Source organism: Acinonyx jubatus, chromosome D3 (genome assembly GCF_027475565.1).
Source record: "Acinonyx jubatus isolate Ajub_Pintada_27869175 chromosome D3, VMU_Ajub_asm_v1.0, whole genome shotgun sequence".
NCBI lineage: Eukaryota > Metazoa > Chordata > Mammalia > Carnivora > Felidae > Acinonyx > Acinonyx jubatus.
Window position 1 is genome coordinate 6040550 of NC_069392.1, and position 24277 is coordinate 6064826.

Below are 24277 nucleotides of genomic sequence, written 5' to 3' on the forward strand. Positions count from 1 at the left end.
CAGTAGATGAGTTCAAGCCCTATATCGGGTGAGCTCATGCCCTGTTTCAGGTGAGCTCGTGTCCTGCATCGGGTGAGCCCCAACCCTGCTTTGGGTAAAAATCACAAGCCCCAGTTGAGCCCCACTTCTCTCTCTCTGTCCCTCCCTCCCTCCCTCTACCCCCCATGGGATCCTTTGTCTCTCAAAAGAAAAGGAAAAGAGAGAGAGAAAGAAAGAGAAATTGAATCAGTAGTCAAAAATCTCCCAATAAACAAGAGTCCAGGGACAGATGGCTTCCAAGGGAAATTCTACCAAACATTTAAAGAAGAACTGGGTGGCTCAGTCAGTTAAGTGTCTGACTCTTGATTTCAGCTCAGGTCATGATCTCAAGGTTCATGAGTTCAAGCCCCACATGGGGTTCTGCGTAAGAGCCTGCTTGGGATTCTTTCTCTCCTTCTCTCTCTCCTCCTCCACCACTCATACTTGCACTCTCTCTCTCAAAATAAATAAATAAACTTTAAAAAATAAAGAAAAAAGAATTAATACCTATTCTTCTGAAACTGTTCCAAAAAGCAGAAATTGAAGGAAAACTTTCAAACTCATTCTATGAAGCTAGCATTACCTTGATTCCAAAACCAGACAAAGACTCCACTGAAAAAAAGAACTACAGGCCAATATCCTTGATGAACATGGATGCAAAAATTCTCAATAAGATACTAGAAAATTGAATCCAACAGTACATTGAAAGAATTATTTTCCATGATCAAGTGGGATTTATTCCTGGGCTACAGAGGTGGTTCAATATCCACAAATCAAACAATGCGATACACCACATTAATAGAAGAAAGGATACGAACCATATGAAATTCTCAATAGAGGCAGAAAAAGCATTTGACAAAATATAGCATCAATTCTTGATAAAAACCCTCTAAAAAGTAGGGATAGAGGGAACATACCTCAACATCAGAAAGACCCACAGCTAATATCATCCTCAATGGGGAAAAACGGAGAGCTTTCTCCCTAAAGTCAGGAACATGACAGAAATGTCCGCTCGCACCACTGTTGTTTAACATAGCCCTGGAAGTCCTAGCCTCAGCAATCAGACAACAAAAAGAAATAAAAGGCATCCAAATCAACAAGAAAAAAAGTCAAGCTTTCACTCTTCACAGAGGACATGATACTCCACATAGAAAACCCAAAAGACTCCACCAGAGAATTTTCTAGACTCATTGATACGAGAATTTAGCAAAGTCACAGGATAAAAAATCAACATACAGAAGTTCGTTGCAGTTCTTCTTTTTTTTAATATTTATTTGTTTTGGGGAGAGCACAAGCAGGGAAGGGGCAGGGAGAGGGGGACAGAGGATCTGAAGTGGGCTTTGCACAGACAGGTTGATGACAGCAAGCCCAATGTGAGGCTTGAACTCACGAACCACGAGATCATGACCTGAGCCGAAGTCGGATGTTCAACCAACTGACTGAGTCACCCAGGTGCCCCTGTTACATTTCTATACACCAGTAATAAAGTAGCTGAAAAGAGAAATCAAAGAATCGATCCCACTACCATCACACCAAAAACCATAACATACCTAGGGATAAACCTAACCAAAGAAGTAAAAGATCTGTACTCTGAAAACTATAGAATACTTATAAAAGAAACTGAAGACGCAAAGAAATGGAAAAACATTCCATGCTCATGGATTGGAAGAACAATATTGTTCAAATGTCTATACTACCCAAAGCAATTTATACATTCAATGCCGTATAAATAACACCTGTCAAAATAACACCAGCATTTTTCACAGAACTGGAACTTGGAATTCAAAAATTTATATGAAACCAGAAAAGACCTCAAATAGCCAAAGTAACGTTGAAAAAGAGAAGCGAAGCTGGAGGCCTTACAATTCCGGACTTCTAGCTGTATTACAAAGCTGTAATCATCAGGACGGTATGGTACTGGCACAAAAACAGACACATAGATCAATGGAACAGAATAGAGAACCCAGAAATGGACCCACAACTATAGGGTGAACTAATTTCCAACAAAGCAGGAATGACTATCCAATGGAAACAAGGCTCTTCAACAAATGGTGTTAGGAAAACTGGACAGCAACATACAAAAGAACTGGACCGCTTTCTTACACCATACACAAAAATAAATTCAAAATGGATGAAAGACCTCAGTGTGAGACAGGAAACCATCAAAATCCTAGAGGAGAACATCTCTTTGACCTTGGCCGTAGCAAGTTCTAACTAGACGCGTCTTCAGAGGCAAGGGAAACAAAAGCAAAAATGAACTACTGGGATTTCCTCAAGATAAAAAGCTTCTGCACCATGAAGGAAACAATCGACAAAACTAAAAGGCAACTGACAGAATGGGAAAAGATATTTGCAAATGACATCTCTGATAAAGGGTTACTATCCAAAATCTATAAAGAACTTCTCAAACTCAACACCCAAAAGAATAGATAATCCAATGAAGAAATGGGCAGAAGACATGAACAGACACTTCTCCAAAGAAGACATCCAGATGACTGACAGACACGTGAAAAAATGCTCAACATCACTCATCATCAGGAAAATACAAGTCAAAACCACAATGAGATACCACCTCACACCTCTCAGAATGTCTAAAATGAACAACACAAGAAACAACAGGTATTGGCGAGGATGTAGAGAAAAGGGAACCCTTAGCACTTCTGGTGGGAGGGCAAACTGGTGCAGCCGCACTGGAAAACAGTATGGAAGTTCCTCAAAAAGTTAAAAGTAGAACTATCCTACAGCCCAGCAATTGTACTACTAGGTATTTATCCAAAGCATAAAAAAAAGAAAATACTGATTTAAAAGGGGACAATGTTTATGGCAGTGCTATCAACGGTAGCCAAATTATGGAAAGAGCCCAGATGTCTTTCGACTGATGAATGGATAAAGAAGAGGTGATATTTTATATATGCAATGGGATATCATCCAGCCATCAAAAGAACAAAATCTTGCCATTTGCAGGGATACGGATGGAACTGGAGAGTATTCTACTTAGTGAAGTAAGTCGGAGAAAGACAAATACCATGATTTCACACATACATAGAATTTAAGAAACAAAACAAAACAAAGGATCATGGGGGGAAAGAAAGAAAGGAAAACGAAGAAACAGACTCTTAGCTCCAGAGAACACGCCAATGGCTACCAGAGGGGAGGGTGTGGGGAGGTGAGTGAACCAGGTGATGGGGACGAAGGAGGGCATTTGTTGCGATGAGCGCAGGGCGTGGTATGGAAGTATTGAGTCTCTATATCGTACGCCTGAAACTGATATCGCACTGTATGTTAAGTAACTGGAATTCAAATTTTAAAAACTTAAAAAAATTTCTGAATTAAAAAAATTAAAAGAAGTGGGAGAAAACCAACCAAGTCAGCTGTGTGCCGCGCTGTCGCATCGTTCTGGCAATGACGTACATCTGCACATTCGAGTGACAAAGTACAAATCATGTCTTTTCAGTGATTCCGCATACGAGTCAAATGGCCTTGTATCTGCCCTTTAAGCGAACACTGCGCAATGTAAATATGAATGGTAAAACTCATGGAATAATTTAAATATTAATTTGAGAGAGAGAGAGAGAAAGTGCTAGCAGGGGAGGGGCAGAGAGAGGGAGAGGGAGAGAATCCCAAGCAGGCTCCACCCTGTCAGTGCAGAGCCCAAGTGCACTGGGGCTGGAACTTGCAAACGTGAGATCGGGACCTGAGCTGAAATTAAGAGTCAGATGCTCGGGGCGTCTGGGTGGCTCAGTCGGTTAAACGTCCAACTTCCGCTCAGGTCATGATCCCAGCTCATGGGTTCGAGCCCTACAGAGGGCTCTCCACTGTCAGTGTGGAGCCCACTTCGGATTCTCTGTCTCCCTCTCTCTCTGCCCCTCTCCTGCTTGCGCGCTCTCTCTCTCTCAAAAATAAACAAACATTAAATTAAAAAAAAAAAAAAAAAAGAGCCACCCAGGTGCCCTAAATCATGGAATAATTTAAATGTTCAATTTCCCTTCACCTTCTTTACTTTGCCACAGTCGCGGGCAAACAAAAAATAAAGCCTACCGAGGTAAGAGATGTCAGAAGAAAGGGAAAAGCTTTAGATTTTAATGCTTTTAATAGCATTTTTTCCTACTTTTTGAACAAGGGGTCCCACATCTGTTGCACTGGGCACGGCAGGTGACGTAGCCGGCCCTAGTAGCAAGCACAGGTGCCTGGCACAAGTGAGCGCTCCATAAATACTAAGAATGAACGGACGGATGGACCTTCGTGAGACAAAGAACAGTGGATAATTCATCCAACCAGCCACTGGACCCTTTGACCGTTTATTCAAAAGAGAGAGGGACCAGATAAACAAGGAGTCCCTGAAGGATGGGTAGCAGCCGAAACAACGGGCAGGATGATGTGGCGTCAGGAGAGAATAAGTCTTGGACTAGACTTTGAGAAATTCCGACATTTAACGGAAAGACAGGAGGGGGAGGATTCTGCAAAAGCTACAAGGCAGGCGTGGCCGGAGGTCAAAGGACAGCTGAGAGCAGGGTGACAGGAGACAAGGGGAAGTGCGAGCGGTCTGGCCCGCTTTGGTACCTTCCGGAACATTCTGCGTGGTCCCTCAAGGGTTTCCCTCCCTCCCCCGCCAGCCCCTGTCCGTCTCCTGGTTTCCGCTGGATACGGACAGCGTGCCATCAAAAAGCCAAACCACTTTCCGTCCAGCCACGTCTGAACCCCAGCCACCTTTCGGGGCATCGGAGAACACCTGCTCCAGCCTCCCCACCTGCAGGATGTCGCAGAGATCCTGGCAGATGGCAGCCATGTAATCCGTTCTCTCAAACAGCCGCTTTCGATCAAACTCCCACCGAGCTTCTCTCCCCGAAGCCTCGATCTTGGCCCTGGTGTCGAAATAGGCCTTTTTCCACGTGTGCAGGGCGTTCCTGGCCTCTGAGGTTTTGTGCTGGGCGCTGGCTCGATTTTCTCTGTGAAGCAAAGAGATGCAGCGAGGCGGGGGGTAAGGCTGAGCCTCGGTGGCGGGTCCGAGCCACACAGCCCAAGGGGAGCAGGTTTCCGAGGGGAGTGCCGTCCCCGAGGAGCAGGGCCTCCCCATCCCACAGTCCCCTGCACCGGCCTACGAGGGTGCGACCCCCTTACAGATCTGTAGGCCACCCCCGGGGCTGAACGGCACCCGGCCCCGGCCGCCCACCCAACCGGCAGAGCTGCAGCTCCCCTGGGGAGCTCTCTGTTCCAGCCAGAAGGGGACCGGTAGCCTCGGGCCGGGCCACAAGTCAACAGTGAAGGCTGCAGCACCACAGGGAAATGACAAAGCCAAGATTGCTGTGCCTCTTTCACCTGCAGAGGTTTTTTTGTTTGGTTTTTTTTTTTTTTAGGAAAGTGAACATCTGCACCTCCTTCTACATTGATTCCAGAGGCCCTCCGGCCTTAGGGGCCCTGGGAATTGGTGTCTCCCAGGATAACTAAGGAAGACAATCCTGATTAAAATAAAATAACCTACGTGTCCACACGACGGGCTATTAGTTGGCCCTAAAGGGGAATGAGGCCCTGACACCGGCTCCCACACGGGTGAACCTTGAAACCATGGTGCTGATACCCAAGGGACACAGGAGTGCTGACGCAGAGGGGCACTTGTACCCCAACGTTTATAGCAGCACTTTCAACAATGGCCAAATGATGGAAAGAGCCTAAATGTCCATCAACTGACGAATGGATAAAGAAATTGTGGTTTATATATACAATGGAGTACTACGTGGCAATGAGAAAGAATGAAACCTGGCCCTTTGTAGCAACATGGATGGAACTGGAGAGTGTGATGCTAAGTGAAATAAGCCATACAGAGAAAGACAGATACCATATGTTTTCACTCTTACGTGGATCCTGAGAAACTTAACAGAAGACCATGGGGGAGGGGAAGGGGAAAAAAAAGTTAGAGAAGGAGAGAGCCAAACCAGAAGAGACTCTTAAAAACTGAGAATAGGGGCGCCTAGGTGGCTCAGTCAGTTAAGCGTCCGACTTCGGCTCAGGTCATGATCTCACGGTCCGTGAGTTCAAGCCCCACGTCGGGCTCTGTGCTGACAGCTCAGAGCCTGGAGCCTGCTTCGGATTCTGTGTCTCCCTCTCTCTCTCTCCCTCCCCCATTCATGCTCTGTCTCTCTCTGTCTCAAAAATAAATAAACATTAAAAAAAATTTTTTAAAAAAAACTGAGAATAAACTGAGGGTTGATGGGGGGTGGGAGGGAGAGGAAAGTGGGTGATGGGCATCGAGGAGGGCACCTGTTGGGATGAGCACTGGGTGTTGTATGGAAACCAATTTGACAATAAATTTCATATTTAAAAAAAGAAAAAGAAAAAAACCATGGTGCTGAGCAGGAGTCTGTCGTAAAAGCCACCACGTGTATGACTCCATTTGTACGAATGTTCAGAAAAGGCAAATCAAGAGAGACAGAAAGTAGATCTGTGGTTGCCCAAGTCTAGGTGGGCTGGGGAGGCCGGATGTGACAGCTAAAGGGTTTGGGGTTTCTTTTTGGATTAGAGAAAATATTCCACAATCGATTATGGCCACAGATACACAACTCCAAATACACGAAGAGCCGTTGGCTTGTACATTCTGGTGAATCGTACGGTGTGTGCATCATGTTTCAATAAAGCTGTTTAAGGGGCACCCGGGTGGCTCAGTAGGTTAAGCATCCGACTCTTGATTTCAGCTCAGGTCATGATCTCAAGGTTCGTGAGTTCAAGCCCCGAGTCGGGCTCTGTGCTTACGGCATAGAGCCGGTTTAGGATTCTCATTCTCTCTCTCTCTCTCTCTCTCTCTCTCCTCTCCCCGCCTCCCCCCTCCCCCACTCACATTCTCTTTCTCTCTCAAAATAAATAAATAAACTTTAAAAAAAAAGCTGTTTAAGATCTTCGGAAAAACATAGCATCGCTACTTCTCACTTGAACAAAGTCCGCAGGTTGACCACTCTGCAGACTCTTTCGGCGATTTCCCAGGCGATCCGCTCCATGAGCGGGATCATCCTTTCATCTTTGTTGTAGTGTCGGGAGATGATCCACACCATCCTCAGGGCACTCATCATGGACGGGATGGTCTCCAGGACGACGTGAAAGCTAGATCCATGCGTGATGTTCTAATCGGAGAGAGCAAGCAACCTTAGCCTTGGGGTCCAAGTAGTTTGATAAAGCGGCGCGTGCGCGGGAAGTTTCACTCTTCCTAATTCAAAAAGTGTACTTAGTGCGGGAGGAAGCATTTCACCACCGAAAGGAGTCTGAAATAGGTCTGTGCACACTGACACGGAAAGGCAGATAAGATTTACAATTAAAGTAAATAAAGCCATTTGAAGCAGTGTATAAAGTAGGAGTGTGTATACACATAAATAGATACGTAGAGAGTGAGAAAAGTAAATATAGAGAAAAAGAATATATATCTGTATAGCTATTGAGTACACACACACACACCCAGTACATATTCCGTGTGGCAGATTGTATTTTCCAAACGCAGCCACAACATCTTGACTGTGTCCCCCTCGCCATTAAGAGACCGAGTCATCTCCACCCCCTCGAGTCTGCACAGGCTGTTACTTCTTTAGTCAGTAGAATATGGCGGCCGTAATGTTGCTTCTGGTCTCTTGGAAGCCAGCCACCATGTAAACAGTATGACCATCCCGGGGACTGGGTGGCTCAGTCATTTAAGCATCAGAACACGTACTTCAGTTCAAGTCACGATCTCGCAGTTGTGAGACTGAGCTCCGAGTCAGGCTTCACACTGAGCGTGGAGCCTGCTTGGGATTCTCTCTCTCCCTCCCTCCCTCCCTCTCTCTCTCTCAAAATAAAGAAGCATTAGGGGCGCCTGGGTGGCTCAGTCGGTTAAGCGTCAGACTTTGGCTCAGTTCATGATCTCACGGTTCCTGAGTTCGAGCCCTGCATCAGGCTCTCTGCTGCCAGCACGGAGCCTCTGTCCCCCCTCTCTCTGCCCCTCCCCTGCTGATTCTCTCCCTCTCCCTCTCTCCCTCAATCTCTCTCTCGCTCTCTCAAAAATAAACAAACTCTTTAAACATTTTTTAAAAAAGCAAGCGTGGCCACCCTATTACCCTGAAGCCACCAGGCTTTGAGACATCCAAACCACGTAGAGAAATACTAGGGACTTAGATACCACATGTAGAAAAAAGGCCCAGGAGCACCCAGACACCAGATGTGTGGGCAAAGAAGCCACGTGGAAGGGGTCCCGCAGCCCAGCCACCCCAGCTGTTGTACATGAGCCAAGAGGAACCACCCAGCTAAGCTTTCCCCAAACTTCTGACCCACAAAATGGGAAGACAAAGAACAAAACTGTCATTAAGAAAGTGAAAATGCACACAGATTGGAATATTGCTAAGCATGTATCTGATAAGGAACTTGTATTCAAAAATGTTTAACTCATAAATCAATAATGAGGCAAATTAAAAATGGGGAAAAGATTACAACAGATGTTTCACCAAAGATACGCGAACGGCCTAAGAAGCAGAGTGAAAGGTGTTCAACCTCATCAGTCGTCACTAGGGAATGTAAACCAAAGTCGTGGTGAGACAGCACAAAAGATGTACGATGCCATGTGTATAAAATACCAAGAACGGGCAAATTCATAGACAGAAAGTGGGATAGAGGTTACCAGAGGGGCAGGGAGGAGGGAATCAGTGCTCAAGGGGTCCAAGTTTATGTCGGGGATGATTTGCTTATGGATAATGGTTTGCTTATGGATAATGAGGATGGGCACCCAGCACCGTGTATGTTTTTTTTTTTTTAATGTTTATTTATTTTTGAGAGACAGAGCATGTGAGCAGGGAAGGGCAGAGACAGGGAGACACAGAATCTGAAGCAGGCTCTAGGCTCTGAGCTGTCAGCAGAGCCCGACACGGAGCTCAAACTCACAAACCGCGAGATCATGATTTGAGCCGAAGTCAGACGCTTAACTGAGCCACGCAGGCGCCCCTCGTGTATGTACTTAATGCCACTGAACTATATACTTGCAAGTAGTTAAAATAATGAATGTTATATGTTTGTGACCACAATTTTTTAAGTGCTGAATTAAACAAGGAAACTAGTGGTGCCTGGGTGGCTCAGTCGGTTGAGCGTCCAACTTCGGCTCAGGTCATGATCTCACGGTTCGTGGGTTCGAGCCCCGCATCAGGCTCTGTGCTGACGCCTGCTCAGAGCCCGGAGCCTGCTTCAGACTCTGTGTCTCCTTCTCTCTCTGCCCCTCCCCCGCTCACGCTTTGTCTCACTCTATTTCTCAAAACTAAACACACGTAAATTTAAAAAAATTTTTTAAATAAACAAACAAGGAAACTAAATCCGCGTGAGAGCTAATTTACAGACCCGACTTTCCAAAGCGCAGCACGCCCGGCCTACCTTGAAATGACGTTCCACAGTGGACAGAAACCGCACGTTGTCTGAGGCCTCCATGTGGAGCTTGAATAATTCAGTTAAGACTGGCTGCAGGTTGGCCACAAGCATAGAATCTGATTCCTTGATCACATCCAAGACCTTCCTGACTATTGGAAGCTTTGTTTGCTCATGGAGTGCACTTAGGGTTGCATTTCTTTCCCGCCAGAATTCAATTTCGGCCAGAGGACCGTTCCCCTGCAAGGTGACGTGAACACACAAACCGTCATCGCTCGTGCGGAAGGCACACTTGTGGTGGTTTCTACAGAACCCCTCCCTCTCTTCCCAGCTGCTCCAAACGGGAACCGAGCCCTGCACTTGACCTCAGATGGTCCAGTCAGAGTGAATGTCAGGACTCTGGCTAAGAAAGCCAAGCCACTCTCTTTCTCTGGAAAACTGATGGGGCAATGCAGCACGCCACGAAGGAAACCAGCCTGAGGAGGAAGCCTCCAGACGAGCATCCTGACACACAGTATGACCTCTGTCAGCCCACGGGGTAATGTGGCTGCACGCTAACAGCAGAAAGCCCAGGAACGATGGTGTGGGGATTTTGAACTTTTTATTAAATTTTTTTTAATGTTTCTTTATTTCTGAGACAGAGACAGAGCATGAGTGAGGGAGGGGCAGGGAGAGAGGGAGACCCAGAATCCGAAGCGGGCTCCAGGCTCTGAGCTGTCAGCACAGAGCCCGACGCGGGGCTCGAACTCACAAACCGTGAGATCGTGACCTGAGCCGAAGTCGGACGCTCAACCGACTGAGCCACCCGGGCGCCCCTTTTTTTTTGTTTGTTTTTTTAATTTATTTTTTTGCTTTGAACTTTCAAGGAGGCGACAAGAGAGTAAGAAAAGAGGCTGGGTCAGACAGATCCCCAGACTCCTGGCTCTTCCTCCGGTGGCCACGTGAACGGTCAGGGAATCTTCAAAAGTGCGGCCTGAGTTACCTGAGGGGTCTTCTTCAGCTGGCCCTCCACAGCTGCGGATATCAGATTCAGCCAGTTTATCACACACTGCTCTAAGGTTTCAACGGCTTCTGGGTCAGCTGCCAGGTCAGACACCTCTCTGTCCACACTGATGCTTGGCATTTCCAACTTAATCTCCCCTGGTAGGATAACAATGGTCAGTTAGCCACCAGTTCGGGGGAAATGATTACAGACAGTAACGTTCAAGTGAGTCAGATGGCTCTTCTCTCCAGACATCAGTACAGTGAGATCCGATTCGTCCCCTCTACCCCCCACCCCATCCTAATCCGTCTAGACTTTCATTCTCTTCCATCAGAATGTAACTAAGCATTATAGATAATTTTAACAGTGTTAAGCTTGGTCAGAATGATCTAGTTATTTAAGATGTTGCTGAATTTACAACCTAGTAACTTCAATTTAAAAATTAAACAAGGGGTGCCTGGCTGGCTCCGTTAGAAGAGCGTGTGACTCTTGATCTCGGGGTCGGGAGCTTGAGCCCTGCCTTGGGTGTAGAGATTACTTAAAAAAATAAAATCTTCAGGGGCGCCTGGATGGCATCTGACATCAGCTCAGGTCATGATCTCGCGGTTTGTGGGTTCGAGTCCTGCGTCGGGCTCCGTGCTGACAGCTCAGAGCCTGGAGCTTGCTTCGCATTGTGTCTCCCTCTCTCTCTGCCCCTCCCCCATATGTGCTCTGTCTCTCACTCTCTCTCACACTCGAAAATATATAAACATTAAAAAGATTTAGGAAAAAATAAAATCTTAAAAAAATATAAATAATAATAAAAAAAATTAAACTAACAACCAGATATTTGAGAAAACCTCCAGCAGGGAATAGGCCCAGATAAATCAGAAACAATGACCTCAGAGGAGATTAAGACAATGTAAAGGAGAATATTTTTTTAATCCCAATTATCAGTCTCAGAGATGTGAGACAATATGGCACCCACGAAACAAGAACAGAAGGCTTTGGAAAAGGGATAATCACAGAATAAGAGGTCTTAAAAATTAAAAATATGATAGCTCAGAGGCACCTGGGTGGCTGAGTCAGTTAAGCACCTGACTCTTTTTCGGGTGGTGGGGTAGGAGGGAGAGTGCAAGCCGGGGAGGGGTAGAGAGAGGGGGACAGAGGATCTGAAGCGGGCTTTGTGCTGACAGCAGTGAGCCCGACGCGGGGCTCGAACTCACGAACCATGAGATCATGACCTGAGCCGAAATCGGATGCTCAACCAACTGAGCCACCCTGGTGCCCCTAAGCATCTGACTCTTGATCTCAGCTCAGGTCTTGATCTTACGGTCATAAGATGAAGCCCCTCCCTGGGCTTACAAAAAAATGTGATAGCTGATGTGAAAAAGTTGAGTCAAAGGTTGGGGAAGATAAAAGTTGAGGAACTCTTCAGAAAAGCTGAATATAAAGACAAAGAGGTGGGAAAGACAAGAGAAAAGATGAGCAACAGAATCAGCAGCGTCCCCCAATGTTAGCAAGAAAGAACAGAGACGAATAGTGGAAGAAATTACCAAAAGGAGTTTTCAGACTACAAAACTAGGTCTTCAGGCTGAAAATATTCACACAGCGCTCAGCAAAACGAATGGAGAAAGGACCACACAAAAAGGTCCATCATCCCAGCATTTTAAGGCATGAAGATAAAGACACACTCCTAAAAGTTCACATAAAGGGGAGAGGAAAAAAACAGGAAGGAAGGAAGGAAGGAAGGGAGGGAGGGAGGGAGGGAGGGAGGGAGGGAGGGAGGGAGGGAGGAAGGAGAAAAGAAGACAAAAGAAAGAAAAAGAAAAATCCAATTTCTCATAAGGAACGCTGGATACTACAGAACAATGAAGAAAACTGTATTTGAAATTCTGTGCCAGGGCGCCTGGGTGACTCAGTCGGTTGAGCGTCTGACTTCGGCTCAGCTCATGATCTCACAGTTCATGGTTCAAGCCCCGCGTCGGGCTCTGTGCTGACAGCTCAGAGCCTGGAGCCTGCTTCAGATTCTGTGTCTCCCTCTCTGTCTGCCCCTCCCTCGCTTGCACTCGGTCTCAATCTCTCTCAAAAATAAATAAACATTAAAAAAGAAATTTAAACCAAAAGTCTGGGGGCTCCTGAGTAGCTCAAGCGGTTGAGCATCCAACTCTTGATTTCAGCTCAGGTCACGATCTCATGGTTCGTGGGACTGAGCCCCACACGTGGGCTCCATGCCGACAGTGTGAAGCCTACTTGGGATTCTCTCTCTCCCCTCTCTCTGCCCCTCCTCTGCTCACTTGCTCACAGTGAGTGAGTGAGTGAATGAATGAATGAGTGAATGAATGAATGAAAAACACATGTCCATAGCGTGTTATCAAAAGTTTGGCTCTCAGGGCGCCTGGGTGGCTCAGTCGGTTAAACGTCTGACTTCGGCTCGGATCATGACCTTGCAGTTTGTGAGTTCGAGCCCCACACTGGGCTCTCTGCTGTCAGTACAGAGCCTGCTTTGGATCCTCCGCTCCCCTTTCTCTCTGTCCCTCCACCGCTTGTGCTCGCTCACTCTCTCTCTCAAAAATAAATAAGTGTTAAAAAAAAAAATTGGATCTCTGCGGGTGTTTCTAGTCTTAGAGAAACTGCTACTAAGTGGGGTGTGTCAAATTTTACTTTCGGGGCAGGGGTGGGATTTCTCTTCCTCGAAAGCAATGCCATCTCACAGACCATAATAGCCCTTGCCAAGAAATCGCCTGTCGGCTTTCACAGGATAGGGCTCTCCAAAGCGTAACCCCAAATGGGACTCACCTTCCCCACTACGCCAGCCTCTCGACCTTGCTGTTCTCCATGACACACGTGCTCCCAGGCTCTGGCACTCTCACCATGCCATCCTCCCCCACGTCGTGAGGTACAGGCCCGCAGTAGCTGCTGCAGCCCCACCACGTGTAGGGCCCTGGGCTTGGACACTAACTAAGCCAGGACCAGCCATCCACCCTTCCTCGTTCACGGAAACCCCATTCTTTCAAACTCCCTTCTCTCATTCAGCCCTCTCTCCCTGCCCGAAATGCCCTTGCTCCCCAACGCCACCTACTAATGCTCTGCTGTCCATTCAGAGGAGGTCAAATGCCACCTCCTTCAGGAAGTCTCCTGTGATTTCCTCCTGCTTCCGCCACAAGGTCTCCCTCCTCCAAACCCTAAAAGTCCTAATAGCTTTCCCAAGCTCTCATCTGCCACAGTTCCTTGTGCACCAGACGAGAAGACCCTTGAGGACAAGGATTTGTTGTTTCTCTGTGCATCTTCCTTCCAGCTCGGGGTCGCTCAGATGGTGGGCGGAGAAAAAAGAATGATTACAAATGAAAACAATACTCCTGGACTCTTACGTCGCCTTCCTAAAGGACATTCCCACACGTAACGAAACAAAAAAAAACATGAAGCTTACCTTCCAGTTGCTGCATTGTCCTTTGAATATTATTTGCAAATTTCTGGATGTTCATTAAAAATTCATCCCGTATTAACTGCATGCTGTGATACGTTTCCCCGGGCACACTAGGGAGCCCCGCTTCATACTCGGAAGAGTCCGAGATTTTCTCGGACGCAAATCCCGTGGCCGCATCCTTGTGCTGATTGAAGGACAGAGCTGGCATGAAAACCTGAAACGTCAAGTTTATGAAACGAATCAATGTCATGTCCAATAACTCATGCACTTCCGCGGCCCCCGGCTTCGAATGTTCTGTGAGAGGCGGCACAGATAATGGCAACAAAGTGGAGAGAACTCGAGCCCAGAGCACAGACCTAAAGACAGAGAAATGTTGTTTGACCTAACACGACCCCAGGAGGAGAACGTGACCCAAGCGCGAGGTGACTGTCCAGATCAGCATACTGTATTTCTTTAGGTCACCGGCCACACAAACAGCTGAAGAGTCAGTCAGCTCAGGGCCAAGCTAGTTCATGTGGAGGTTAAAATAGGGAGGGGGAGGGGGCGCCTGGGTGGCTCAGCTGGTTGAGGATCGGACTTCAGCTCAGGTCATGATCTCACTGTTGGTTAGTTCGAGTCCCGCTTCGGGTGAACATGAGCCCCACTATTCTCTCTTTCTCTCTGCCCCTTGTGGGATTCTCTCTCCCTGTCTCTCTGCCCCTCGCTCACTTGTGCCCTCCCTCATCCATTTAAATGCCTGTGGGTCAGTTGGATGGTTGGTTGGTTGAGTTTTGGTTTGGGCTTGTAGCTTTGCCTTTTCTTCTTAAACTTTGGTCCATTGTTGAGGACGATGTACATGCACTTCCGATTTACTGAAGAACCCAGGATGTTTGACCTGCGGATTCCCAGTCTGGGTTCTGCTGACTGCACACTCCCAGTGACACTCACTGTGTCCCCGTGCGCTCCATATCTCCCACTGGGTCCAGACACTCCGTCAGAATCCCTCTACCAAGACTAACGGCAGTGCTCAGGAGACAATGTCTGGTTTTCTCTCCTTTCGGATGGTAGCGTCCGCTTGTTCGATGAAAAGATCCACGAACCTCTGGGAGCCACACAACCGAAAGAAATAGTCTCATCCTAACACTTCTTTATTTTATAGCTGAAATGCTTTTATAAAGAGACGCTTCTCTCATCTACTACTTAATTACCCAGTGCATTTCACGTAGAAGAGGCAGAATAAACACCTGGACGCTTTATTTGCCCAATTTTCAAAATGGTAAACGGGTGCTGTGTCACCCTGTCCCTAGCACTCCCCCTCCCCCCATCCCCTCCTCCGGCGGCCTCTCCCTTGGTTGCTTCTATCCAGCCCCTTGGCCTCGCACCATCGCCACACTCTGGCTGGCACGTGGATAAAGTAACGTAGGGGTGAGGGCAGCAGCCGGGGTCTATCAGGAGCCAAGTGCAATGGTCTCGGTAAAAAATGCTATTGAGGTGTTCCTGGCCACCCGGCCTAAAACTTCAAAACCCTTACCTTTACCACCTGCCAGTATTTCTTACCCCCTTCCCAACCTCGTCTTTCTTAACTCCCATCACTATTGAGCACGCTACCTTTCACCTTTGAACAACGCAAGGGTGAGGATGCCAACGCCCCCTCCGTGCAGTTGAAAATCCACGTATTGGGGCGCCTGGGTGGCTCAGTCGGTTAAGCGTCCGACTTCGGCTCAGGTCACGATCTCGCGGTCCGTGAGTTCAAGCCCTGCGTCGGACTCTGGGCTGATGGCTCAGAGCCTGGAGCCTGCTTCTGATTCTGTGTCTCCCTCTCTCTCTCTGCCCCTCCCCTGTTCATGCTCTGTCTCTCTCTGTCTCAAAAATAAATAAAACGTTAAAAAAAAATTTTTTTTTAATAAAAATAAAAATAAAAAAAAGAAAATCCACGTATGACGTTTGACTCTCTAAATCTTAACTACTAAGAGCAGCCTGTTGACGGAAGCCTTGCCGATAACATCACCTGTCGATTAACACTTATCAGTATGTTCCATGTGTTATATACGGTATGCTTAACAATAAAGCAAGCTAGAAGAGGGGCGCCTGGGTGGCTGAGTCGGTTGAGCTTCCGACTTCAACTCAGGTCATGATCTCACGGTCCGTGAGTTCAAGCCCCGCGTCGGGCTCTGTGCTGACGGCTCGGAGCCTGGAGCCTGCTTCTGATTCTGTGTCTCCCTCTCTCTCTGCCTCTCCCCCGCTCATGCCCCGTCTCTGTCTCTGTCTCTGTCCAAAATAAATGTTAAAAAATTTTAAAGCTCGAGGAAAAACTGTTATTGAGAAGGAAAATACATTTACAACACTATACCGTATTTATTGGAAAAAATCCACATAGAAGTGGACCCGTGTGGTTCAAATCATGCTGTTCAAGACTCAACCGAACAGATTCTCTCACAGATCCTGTTTAATGTAAGCCTTCCTGACTAGAACGAGCACTCCGTGAGGCAGATCTCGGCCGAGTTGTTCGCTCAGTGGAATACGGTAGGTGCTCAATAAATATTTTCCGGAGGAATGCCCTGAGTTCTCCCTGAGCCCCTCACACCTCAGCTCAAATGTCCGGAGAGTTCTTGGCTTTCCCTCCAGATTGGTTTCTATCCTCACCCATCTCCCTAGTGACCTGCCCGGCTGCTCACCCCCAACCGAACCCTAGGGAGTCCCTCATGACTCTCCATTTTCCAAAACCTCCATACCCAAGTCACCAGCAAGCCCCATTGGCCCTCTCCCCAGCAAAACAGATTCTTGACACGGCCTGCCTCCCACTCCCCCCCCCGATTCAACTCCAGTCTAGACAACCATCCCCCTCCACAGACACTTCCACGGACTCCAACTGGTCCACGCTTGCCTTCGGCCCTCACCCTCACTCCCACAGTACGATTTCCACACAACAGCCAGAGGAACGATGCCAACCAGATCATGTTATTCCCCTGCTGAAAACGTACCCTCCTTTCCAACTTTCCTCACTACTCTCTAGCTGCACAGGCCCTCCCTCTGTTCCTGGACCAGGCTATGTCTGCTCCTGCCTCAGGACCTTTGCACAAGCTATCTTCCCTGCCCAGGATGCTCTTCCCCCCAGATCTTCACAGGTCTGACCCCTTCACCTGATTCAGCCCTCAATTCAATGCCATGCCCTCAAAGGGGCCTTTCCTGACCACCTCAACCCCACCCTATCACACTTCCCTAATGACACTTCCGTAACAACTTGTTATTAGAATAGCCTGCTCGTGAGATTCTTTTTTTATTGTTTGCCTATCAGACATCGCCTCCTCAGTGAGGCCATCCCTTACCACCACTCCCTGCACACACACACAGTCCATTTCTATCACATTACTTAGGGTTCATTTCACTCATGCCACTTGTCAATCTCTGATACTTTCCAGTTTATGAATCTGTGTTTCGTGTCCTTCCCCAGAATAAGCTCCTGGAGCACAGAGACCTAGTCCGTGCTCCTCGCCGCTCTGCCACCAGGGCCCACGGAGGCACCTGCTGGATATTCATTACTTGCGGAGTAAATGAATCAAATGACCTTAGTCTTACAAAATGCTGAGGTCCCTTCCCTTTGTCCACAGTTACCTGACATATGATATTCTTCAGAAGATGAAGCACGTTAGCGTTGATAATTCCATACTCCAGGGTCTCGGGCATGATCTCCATGGCTTCCTTCATGTTGGTAGCTTCAGAGATCATCTCTGTGTGGGAACAGATTCAGAGGGTGAGACGCGTGGGGAAGTGGCAGGCAGTGAACCTTCCAAGTGTATCTGGACTTTCCAAGGAATCTGCTCCTTCTTCCCGAGGAGCTACCAACGAATGTTCCAGGCACAGGCTCAACATGATGCTAATGTCTGTGCAAACGACTCCCTCGGCCGCTGACACATCAAAAGAAACCCTACACATTGTGGTTCACAGAGCTGCACAGACTGGAGGATCTGGCTGGAGTTGTCTGAAGTCAGACAAGAATAGAAACAGTAGCATTTTCTGGAAATATTTGCTGGGTTCCTTGCTCTCCCTGGGTCCCCACTCCCAGCGATGCCTCCCCAGTTCATCACCAGAGTCCTTTTTGAGTCATGGGTATTTATTTAATGTTCATTTATTTTTTGAGAGACAGAGAGAAAGCAAGCTGGGGAGGGGCAGAGAGAGAGGGAGACACAGAATCCGAAGCAGGCTCCAGGCTCTGAGCTGTCAGCACAGAGCCCGACGCGGGGCTCGAACCCACGAACTGTGAGATCGTGACCTGAGCCGAAGTCGGACGCTTAACCGACTGAGCCTCCCAGGCGCCCCAGAGTCACAGGTATTTTTAAAGACAGATTTGGTAACAGCCTATTCTCCAACCGCGTTTTATTTTACATGTCTTTACTCCACCCGCACGGTACACATTTTGAAGGTCACTTGGGCCCATCCCTCAATCTAACCGGGAAACGCAGCAGATATACCAACCAAGGCAGTTACCTCACTGGCTTTGGTCCCACAGCTGTGTAGACATTCTCTCCTTAATACGCTTCTTTACAGCAAACTCTTCTTTACTTAAGTAAATTTATTTTAAGGGGAAAGAACCTAAGAACCCAGAGCAGAGGAGAAAGAGAGGCTGATCTCGACGGAAGAGAAACGGCGAGACACAAAGACGACGAGAAGGCCCAGTGATGAAATCCTAGGAGACGCGGCTGCTGCCCGGCTGGCGGCCTGTGCGCCGTAGCAGGTGCTGTCCTGGAGGAGAGCACTGAGCAGGGATGAGGGGGCACGAGCCTCTACAAGCTGTCTTCCCTACTTCTGGTTCCCGCCTACGTGGGCAGAGTCACCCGGCAGGGAGGCCCTGACCCAAAACGCCATCAAAGTTCAGAAGAGAGAAAAAGAACGCAACATAATGCTTGTTCTAGGATTTACGGGGAGTCGTGAAAACGTAGCTACGTATGCGCAGCCTCCGTGGAGGCGAAGGCGGAAGAAATGGGGGAACGTGCAGGCAGGAAGCGTGGGCAGTCAGCCCGAATCGAATGAGGCAAGAGGAAGAGCCAGGGGTCAGAAGAGACACGAGAGTGACAACCACTGGGGGGACGGGGGTGTCACCAGAAGCACCCAGGTGGCACCCAGGATGGACGAGGGCAGCAGGAATGCACAGAGGGAACATCCCGCCCGGAAGTCACCCTGCGGGATGAACGTGGCCTCCAAGCGGCCCCTCGGCTTTAAATCACACAGCCCACGTGGACAAAGCCCCAAAGCTCTTCTTATAACTCAGGGCCACAACAGTTTGCATCTCCCTTTAATTGTTACAAAAGAACTAAGAATGTATTTATACAGTCAACTCTCATTTGTGGGAGTTCTGTTCTGTGAGGTCACCTCCAACAAGGAATTAGCGAATACTGAACCACTGCTCCTACAGGACATATGAGGTCAGGTTTCTGCAGCCTCTGGTCACATTTTTTTAAGGTGATTTACTTATTTTGAGAGAGAGAAAAATGCAAGTGGGGGAGGGGAAGAGAGAGAGGAAGAGAGAGAGAGGATCCTAAGCAGGCTCTGCACTGTCAGCACAGAGCCTGATGCAGGGCTCGAACTCATGAACTGTGAGATCATGACCTGAAACAAAGTTGGGACGCTTAACCGACTGAGCCACCCAGGTGTCCCTCTGGTCATGTCTCTTTCCTCCCTCCCTGTCTTCCTCACCCCTTCCCTTTCTTTCTTCTTTCCTCCTTTCTTTCTTGAAAGATTGAGAGAGAGAGAGAGAGAGAGAGAGAGAGCCCATGCAATTGGGGGAGAGAGACAATCCCAAGCAGGCACAGGGCTTGATCCCAGGACCCCAGGATCATGACCTGAGCCGAAATCAAGAGTCAGACACTCAACCGACCAAAACACCCAGGCACTCTTCCAGTCACATCTTTATCAGCCATCAACACGTAACCTTGCTTTATGTGCGTTTCTGTGTAAAGATACCTTATTTAGGGGTACCTGGCTGGCTCAGTCGGTTAAGGGTCCAACGCTTGGTTTCAGCCCAGATCAGGATTTTGTGGTTCATGAGTCCAAGCCCTGCATCAGGCTCCGTGCTGACGGTGCAGAGCCTGCTTGGGATTCTCTCTCTCTGCCCCTCCTCTGCTCATGTTCTCTCCCTCCCTCCCTCTCTCTCTCTCTTCCCCCCCCCCTCAAAATAAATGAATAAACTTAAAAAAGAAACAGACACCTTATTCAACATACGCTGTTGATTCACTAGCATGGACCTTAGCCGACACTATAACTGACAGCTGATCGAAGTGTACCTAATACACCTGTGTCGTCTGGGGCCCCGTCACAGCCTTCTTGCACTCAGGAATACGGTGCTTCACTACTACACTTGAGGCCATTTTAAACAGTGAAATCGCCAACAAGAAGCACAAAAGAATGTGAAAACCGTGGCACCAAAGAGATCACAGTAAGAACAGTTGTTTATAAGAGTTAAAACGTCACCGCGTTCGCCCTCAGCTGGGAACAGGCACACGGGGGGACTCAGAAGTTTCCCCATCCTGTGCCTGGCCCCAAATGACCTCAAAGCGACTGCAGGTACTGATTTGGGGGTTACGAAAAAAATGCGAGTAGGTAAATTTGCAGATATGGAATCCGTGAATACTGAGGATCGACCGTACTAAAAAAAAAAAAAAAAAAAAAGAGTTGTATTCTCAAGAAAGCGTAAAAATAAAGAATCTCACAGAGACACCCCCACGTGCATACACACCCACACTCACACACACACTAGAACTATACCTTTTGTATTTCGGAGAAAATACACCACATTCTGGTCCAGGAACTCCTCAGGAACAGGAGTACAAAGCACATGGAGATATGTCTTTTCCACGATGTGCTTAACGGTTCTCTGGAACATGGGGAACCAAACATCAACGGGCTGAGATACATCTGCTCACCCAGACAACCTAACGTTCGGGTGCCCCGAGCACTCCTCTCAGTGCGTTCTGGTCCCCCCCGGCCGACACGGGGGGACCATGCACCATGAAGGACTCAGGCTTGAACACTCAGTCTGACTCTGCTGTTAATTGGCCAGCGCAGCCACACGGGAATAAACCGACCCAGGAAATGTCCAGACTGAGCCCTTTCCTAGCTTGTAAATTGCAACAAGCCGGCTTCCATTTGGTTTGGGGGGTAGGGTATATTCATGGAGCAGTTAGTCATTTCACTTAGCACAGGCCGGGCTAAATGCTCACATCCCAGCTTTTAAGCTCCATCTCTGGGATTTGGGAAAAGGTTAACTCGGCCGCAGGCCTGGGTTGTCCAAACTCTGCAGATCCCAAAGGTTTTCAGGCTGGCCCTTTGCCGGTTCCCAGGTGATAACCTCTGTTCTTGGAATGTCCCACCTGATGGACACCTGGGGTACAAAGATAGTTCAGACTTTGTCTACACACCTGGGGTACAAAGATAGTTTAGACTAGCAACGTGATTGGTGGTGAATGCCTGGTTTTGTTGGCCTGGGGCCCTGGACACACTACATTGGTCTGACTTCCCGCAACCTAGAGACTGGCCCTTCATGCCCACGCGACAGACCACCCCCCCCCCCAATTGAAACGCTGGACGCCGAGGCTTGAGTGAGCTTCCCTGACCGGCAAAACTTCCCGTGTGCTCTCCTACGTGCTGGGAGCAGCAGCACCCCCACGCCACCCTGAAGGAGGCTCGGGTCCCTTCTCTCCTGGACTCTGCTCCACGTACCTTTCTCTTTGTTGATTCTACGCGGCCTCCTCTCACTGAAATAAACTATAGCCTTGAGTATAAACGTTTTTCTGGGTCCTGGGAGTCATTCTAGCGAACCATCCAACCTGAGGGTAGTTGTGGGGACTCCCAACACAGGATTCTATCGTCTCCATTCCAAATATGTTCCTCGCATGAACTGTCACTTACCCAGACCCATCACAGGGTATGGCATTCCCGTTACCCCAGCAAGGAGGGGAAGGAGCCACGCATACCTTGACGGGCAGGTCTTCTAAACTCTCTTTGTCGACTTCTTCATCCCCGATGCCTAATACAAGCTGATCTGTGGAATCGTTTCTCAGTTGCAAATTCTTGGCTGCAAAATATCGTTCAGGGTGCAAAATGAAATAATCAGAATAGGTTTCCTACCATCGAGGCCAGACCTGCATCTTGTACGGCAGCAGCATTTCATTCAATAGTCATGGTATCTAAAAGCTCTGTGTACATTTTGGACAAACGAATCGCAGCCTCGACGTACGTTATAACGACGAAAGCCGTTTGTATTTTTGCTGGGTGGGTTCTCGGTCGGAAATTTCACGTGTATGCATGTGTGTGTGTGCATGTTCCAGCGACAGTGTCCAGTGAGTGATTTCTCTGAGGTTTTCACTTAAAGGGGAGTTTTATTATTAGGATGAGAATTATAGCTAACATACTAGCACATACTCCTTCACTCTGAAACTCGAAACTTGTGGGGGATGAAAAGAAAGGTAATCTAAGTAAAACGAATATATCTCTCTCAAGTCTGTTATCAGTGCAGATCTGGAACTCTCAGAACGCGTCACAGCCCTGAGAGTTTCTGAGAAACCCAGTAATTACAGGGAAGGGAGAGCTTTTTCCAAACGGGTTGGCTCTTACTGCAAAAGGCACCGTGCGGAGCCATTGTGGCTTTCGAATCAAATCAACGTGTGGGGTCTACTGGTCTACTATTGATGTTCTCATCTGTAAAATGGGAATGATAACAGCTACTGGTCAGACTCGAGGATCCGATTATGGTGTGGTTAAGTGCCCGGCACACCCACCAGCAGAGGAAATGGTATAAAGCCAGCAGCACCAACGGGATTAGAGCACCAGTAACAGTGTTACTGTTGGCCTGTAGCCAAAAACACACTAACAAATGCACCAAATAAATGCAGTGCCACTAAGCTGTATACCTAGAAGTGGTTAAAATGGTAAGTTTTGGGGCTCGATGAGTTAAGCATCTGACTCTTGATCTCAGCTCTGGTCATGATCTCACAGTTCGTGAGACCAAGCCCCGCTGTCAGCACAGAGCCTGCTTGGGATTCTCGGTCTCCCTCTCTCTCTCTGCACCTCTCCCCCCCGCTGTTACGTGCCCCCCCCCCCGCCGTCTCTTCTTCCTTCTTTCTCTCAAAATAAATAAATTTGAAAAATAAACAAAAATTTTTAAATGGTTTTATGTATATTTTACCACAAAAAGAAAAAATACATTTAATTATTGATTTGGAAGTAATATTAATTTGCTTTGTTGAAAAGACCTCCCTGGCCTTTGTGTCCAAGCAGCGTCCTTCCACAGATGTCCTTCCTGTTCAGAGACTGACTGGTGCTGAAATGGATGTGTCTCTCAACAAGATTAGAGCCCCGCAGTAAATAGGGCTGTGGCCCTCATAGCCACCGTCTGTCTTGTCAAAATCCAACTTAGTCCTCCCTGAGGACTCATGGTATTTTCTAACCCTGTAATCCTCTCCCCTCAATCTGTACTACAGAAGGAATGACATTTTGCCTAAAATGAATGTGTCTGGAGGGGCGCCTGGGTGGCTCGGTCGGTTGAGCATCCGACTTCGGCTCAGGTCATGATCTCACGGTTCGTGGGTTCAAGCCCCGCGTCGGGCTCTGTGCTGACAGCTCAGAGCCTGGAGCCTGTTTCAGATTCTGTGTCTCCCTCTCTCTCTGCCCGCCGCCCCCCCCCCCCCCCCGCTCATGCTCTGTGTCTCTCTGTCAAAAATAAATAAACATTAAAAAAAATTTTTTTAAAGGTTAAAAATTTTAATAGAACTATCCTACGATCCGGCAATGGCACTACTGGGTATTTATCCAAAAAAGACAAAGACGCTAATATAAAGGGATACATGCATCCCTAGGTTTATGGCAGCAGTATTTATAATAGCCAAGATACAGAAGCAGCCCAAGTGTCCATCTGTAGATGAATGGATAAAGAAGATGTGGTGTATATATAGATACAATGGATGACTCTGCCATAAGAAAAAATGAAATCTGGCCACTTGCAACGACATGGGTGAAACTAGAGGGTACCATGCTAAGGGAAATAAGTCAGTCAGAGAAATACAAATACTATAGGATTTCACTCGTCTGTGGAATTTAAGAAACATAACAGATGAACAAAAGGAAAAGAGACAGAAACCAAGAAACAGACTCTTAACTACACAGAACACACTGATGGTTATGGGGGTGGGGGAGGGGGAGGGGGGATGGGTGAACTAGGTGAGGGGTATGGAAGGCTGATCATCACCATATTATACACCTGAAACTAGGATAACACTGTACGTTAACTCTACTGACATTAAAATTTGAAAAACTTCATAAAATTTAATAAGATACATGCAGCTGCCCAGAAAAAGGACAAAATAAATCGTTTCAGGAATGAGGACAAGTAGAAAACTGAATTAGATAAACGGTAGAAATACACTAGGAATAAAATGAAACCACTCAACTACAAAAACACGAAAAAAATTTTTTAATGTAAAAAAGGAAAGGAAAAAAGAGCCACCCGCAGGAGAACCCAGCCTTAGCATGAATCTAAAGCCATC

At 47.6% G+C, this 24277-nt stretch overlaps 1 protein-coding gene across 4 annotated transcripts in view; it reads right to left on the reverse strand.

The window, feature by feature from the left end:
* DNAH10 (dynein axonemal heavy chain 10) overlaps positions 1 to 24277 on the reverse strand; it is a 141517-nt gene that overhangs the window by 113349 nt on the left and 3891 nt on the right. For 3 of the 4 annotated variants that reach the window (XR_008291630.1, XM_027044238.2, XM_053205977.1), the window contains exons 3-10: positions 21710 to 21810; positions 20502 to 20610; positions 17355 to 17470; positions 13767 to 13977; positions 10358 to 10515; positions 9385 to 9615; positions 6937 to 7127; positions 4766 to 4964 (exon numbers count right to left, since the gene is read on the reverse strand). Coding sequence is in view for 3 of the 4 variants with exons in the window: in XM_027044238.2 (XP_026900039.2) it covers positions 4766 to 4964; positions 6937 to 7127; positions 9385 to 9615; positions 10358 to 10515; positions 13767 to 13977; positions 17355 to 17470; positions 20502 to 20610; positions 21710 to 21810 (1316 nt within the window). In the remaining variant the exon portion in view is untranslated. Of the gene's footprint in view, positions 1 to 4765; positions 4965 to 6936; positions 7128 to 9384; positions 9616 to 10357; positions 10516 to 13766; positions 13978 to 14690; positions 15985 to 17354; positions 17471 to 20501; positions 20611 to 21709; positions 21811 to 24277 lie in introns of those variants that run through there. The other variant, XM_053205976.1, reaches the window with a different exon arrangement.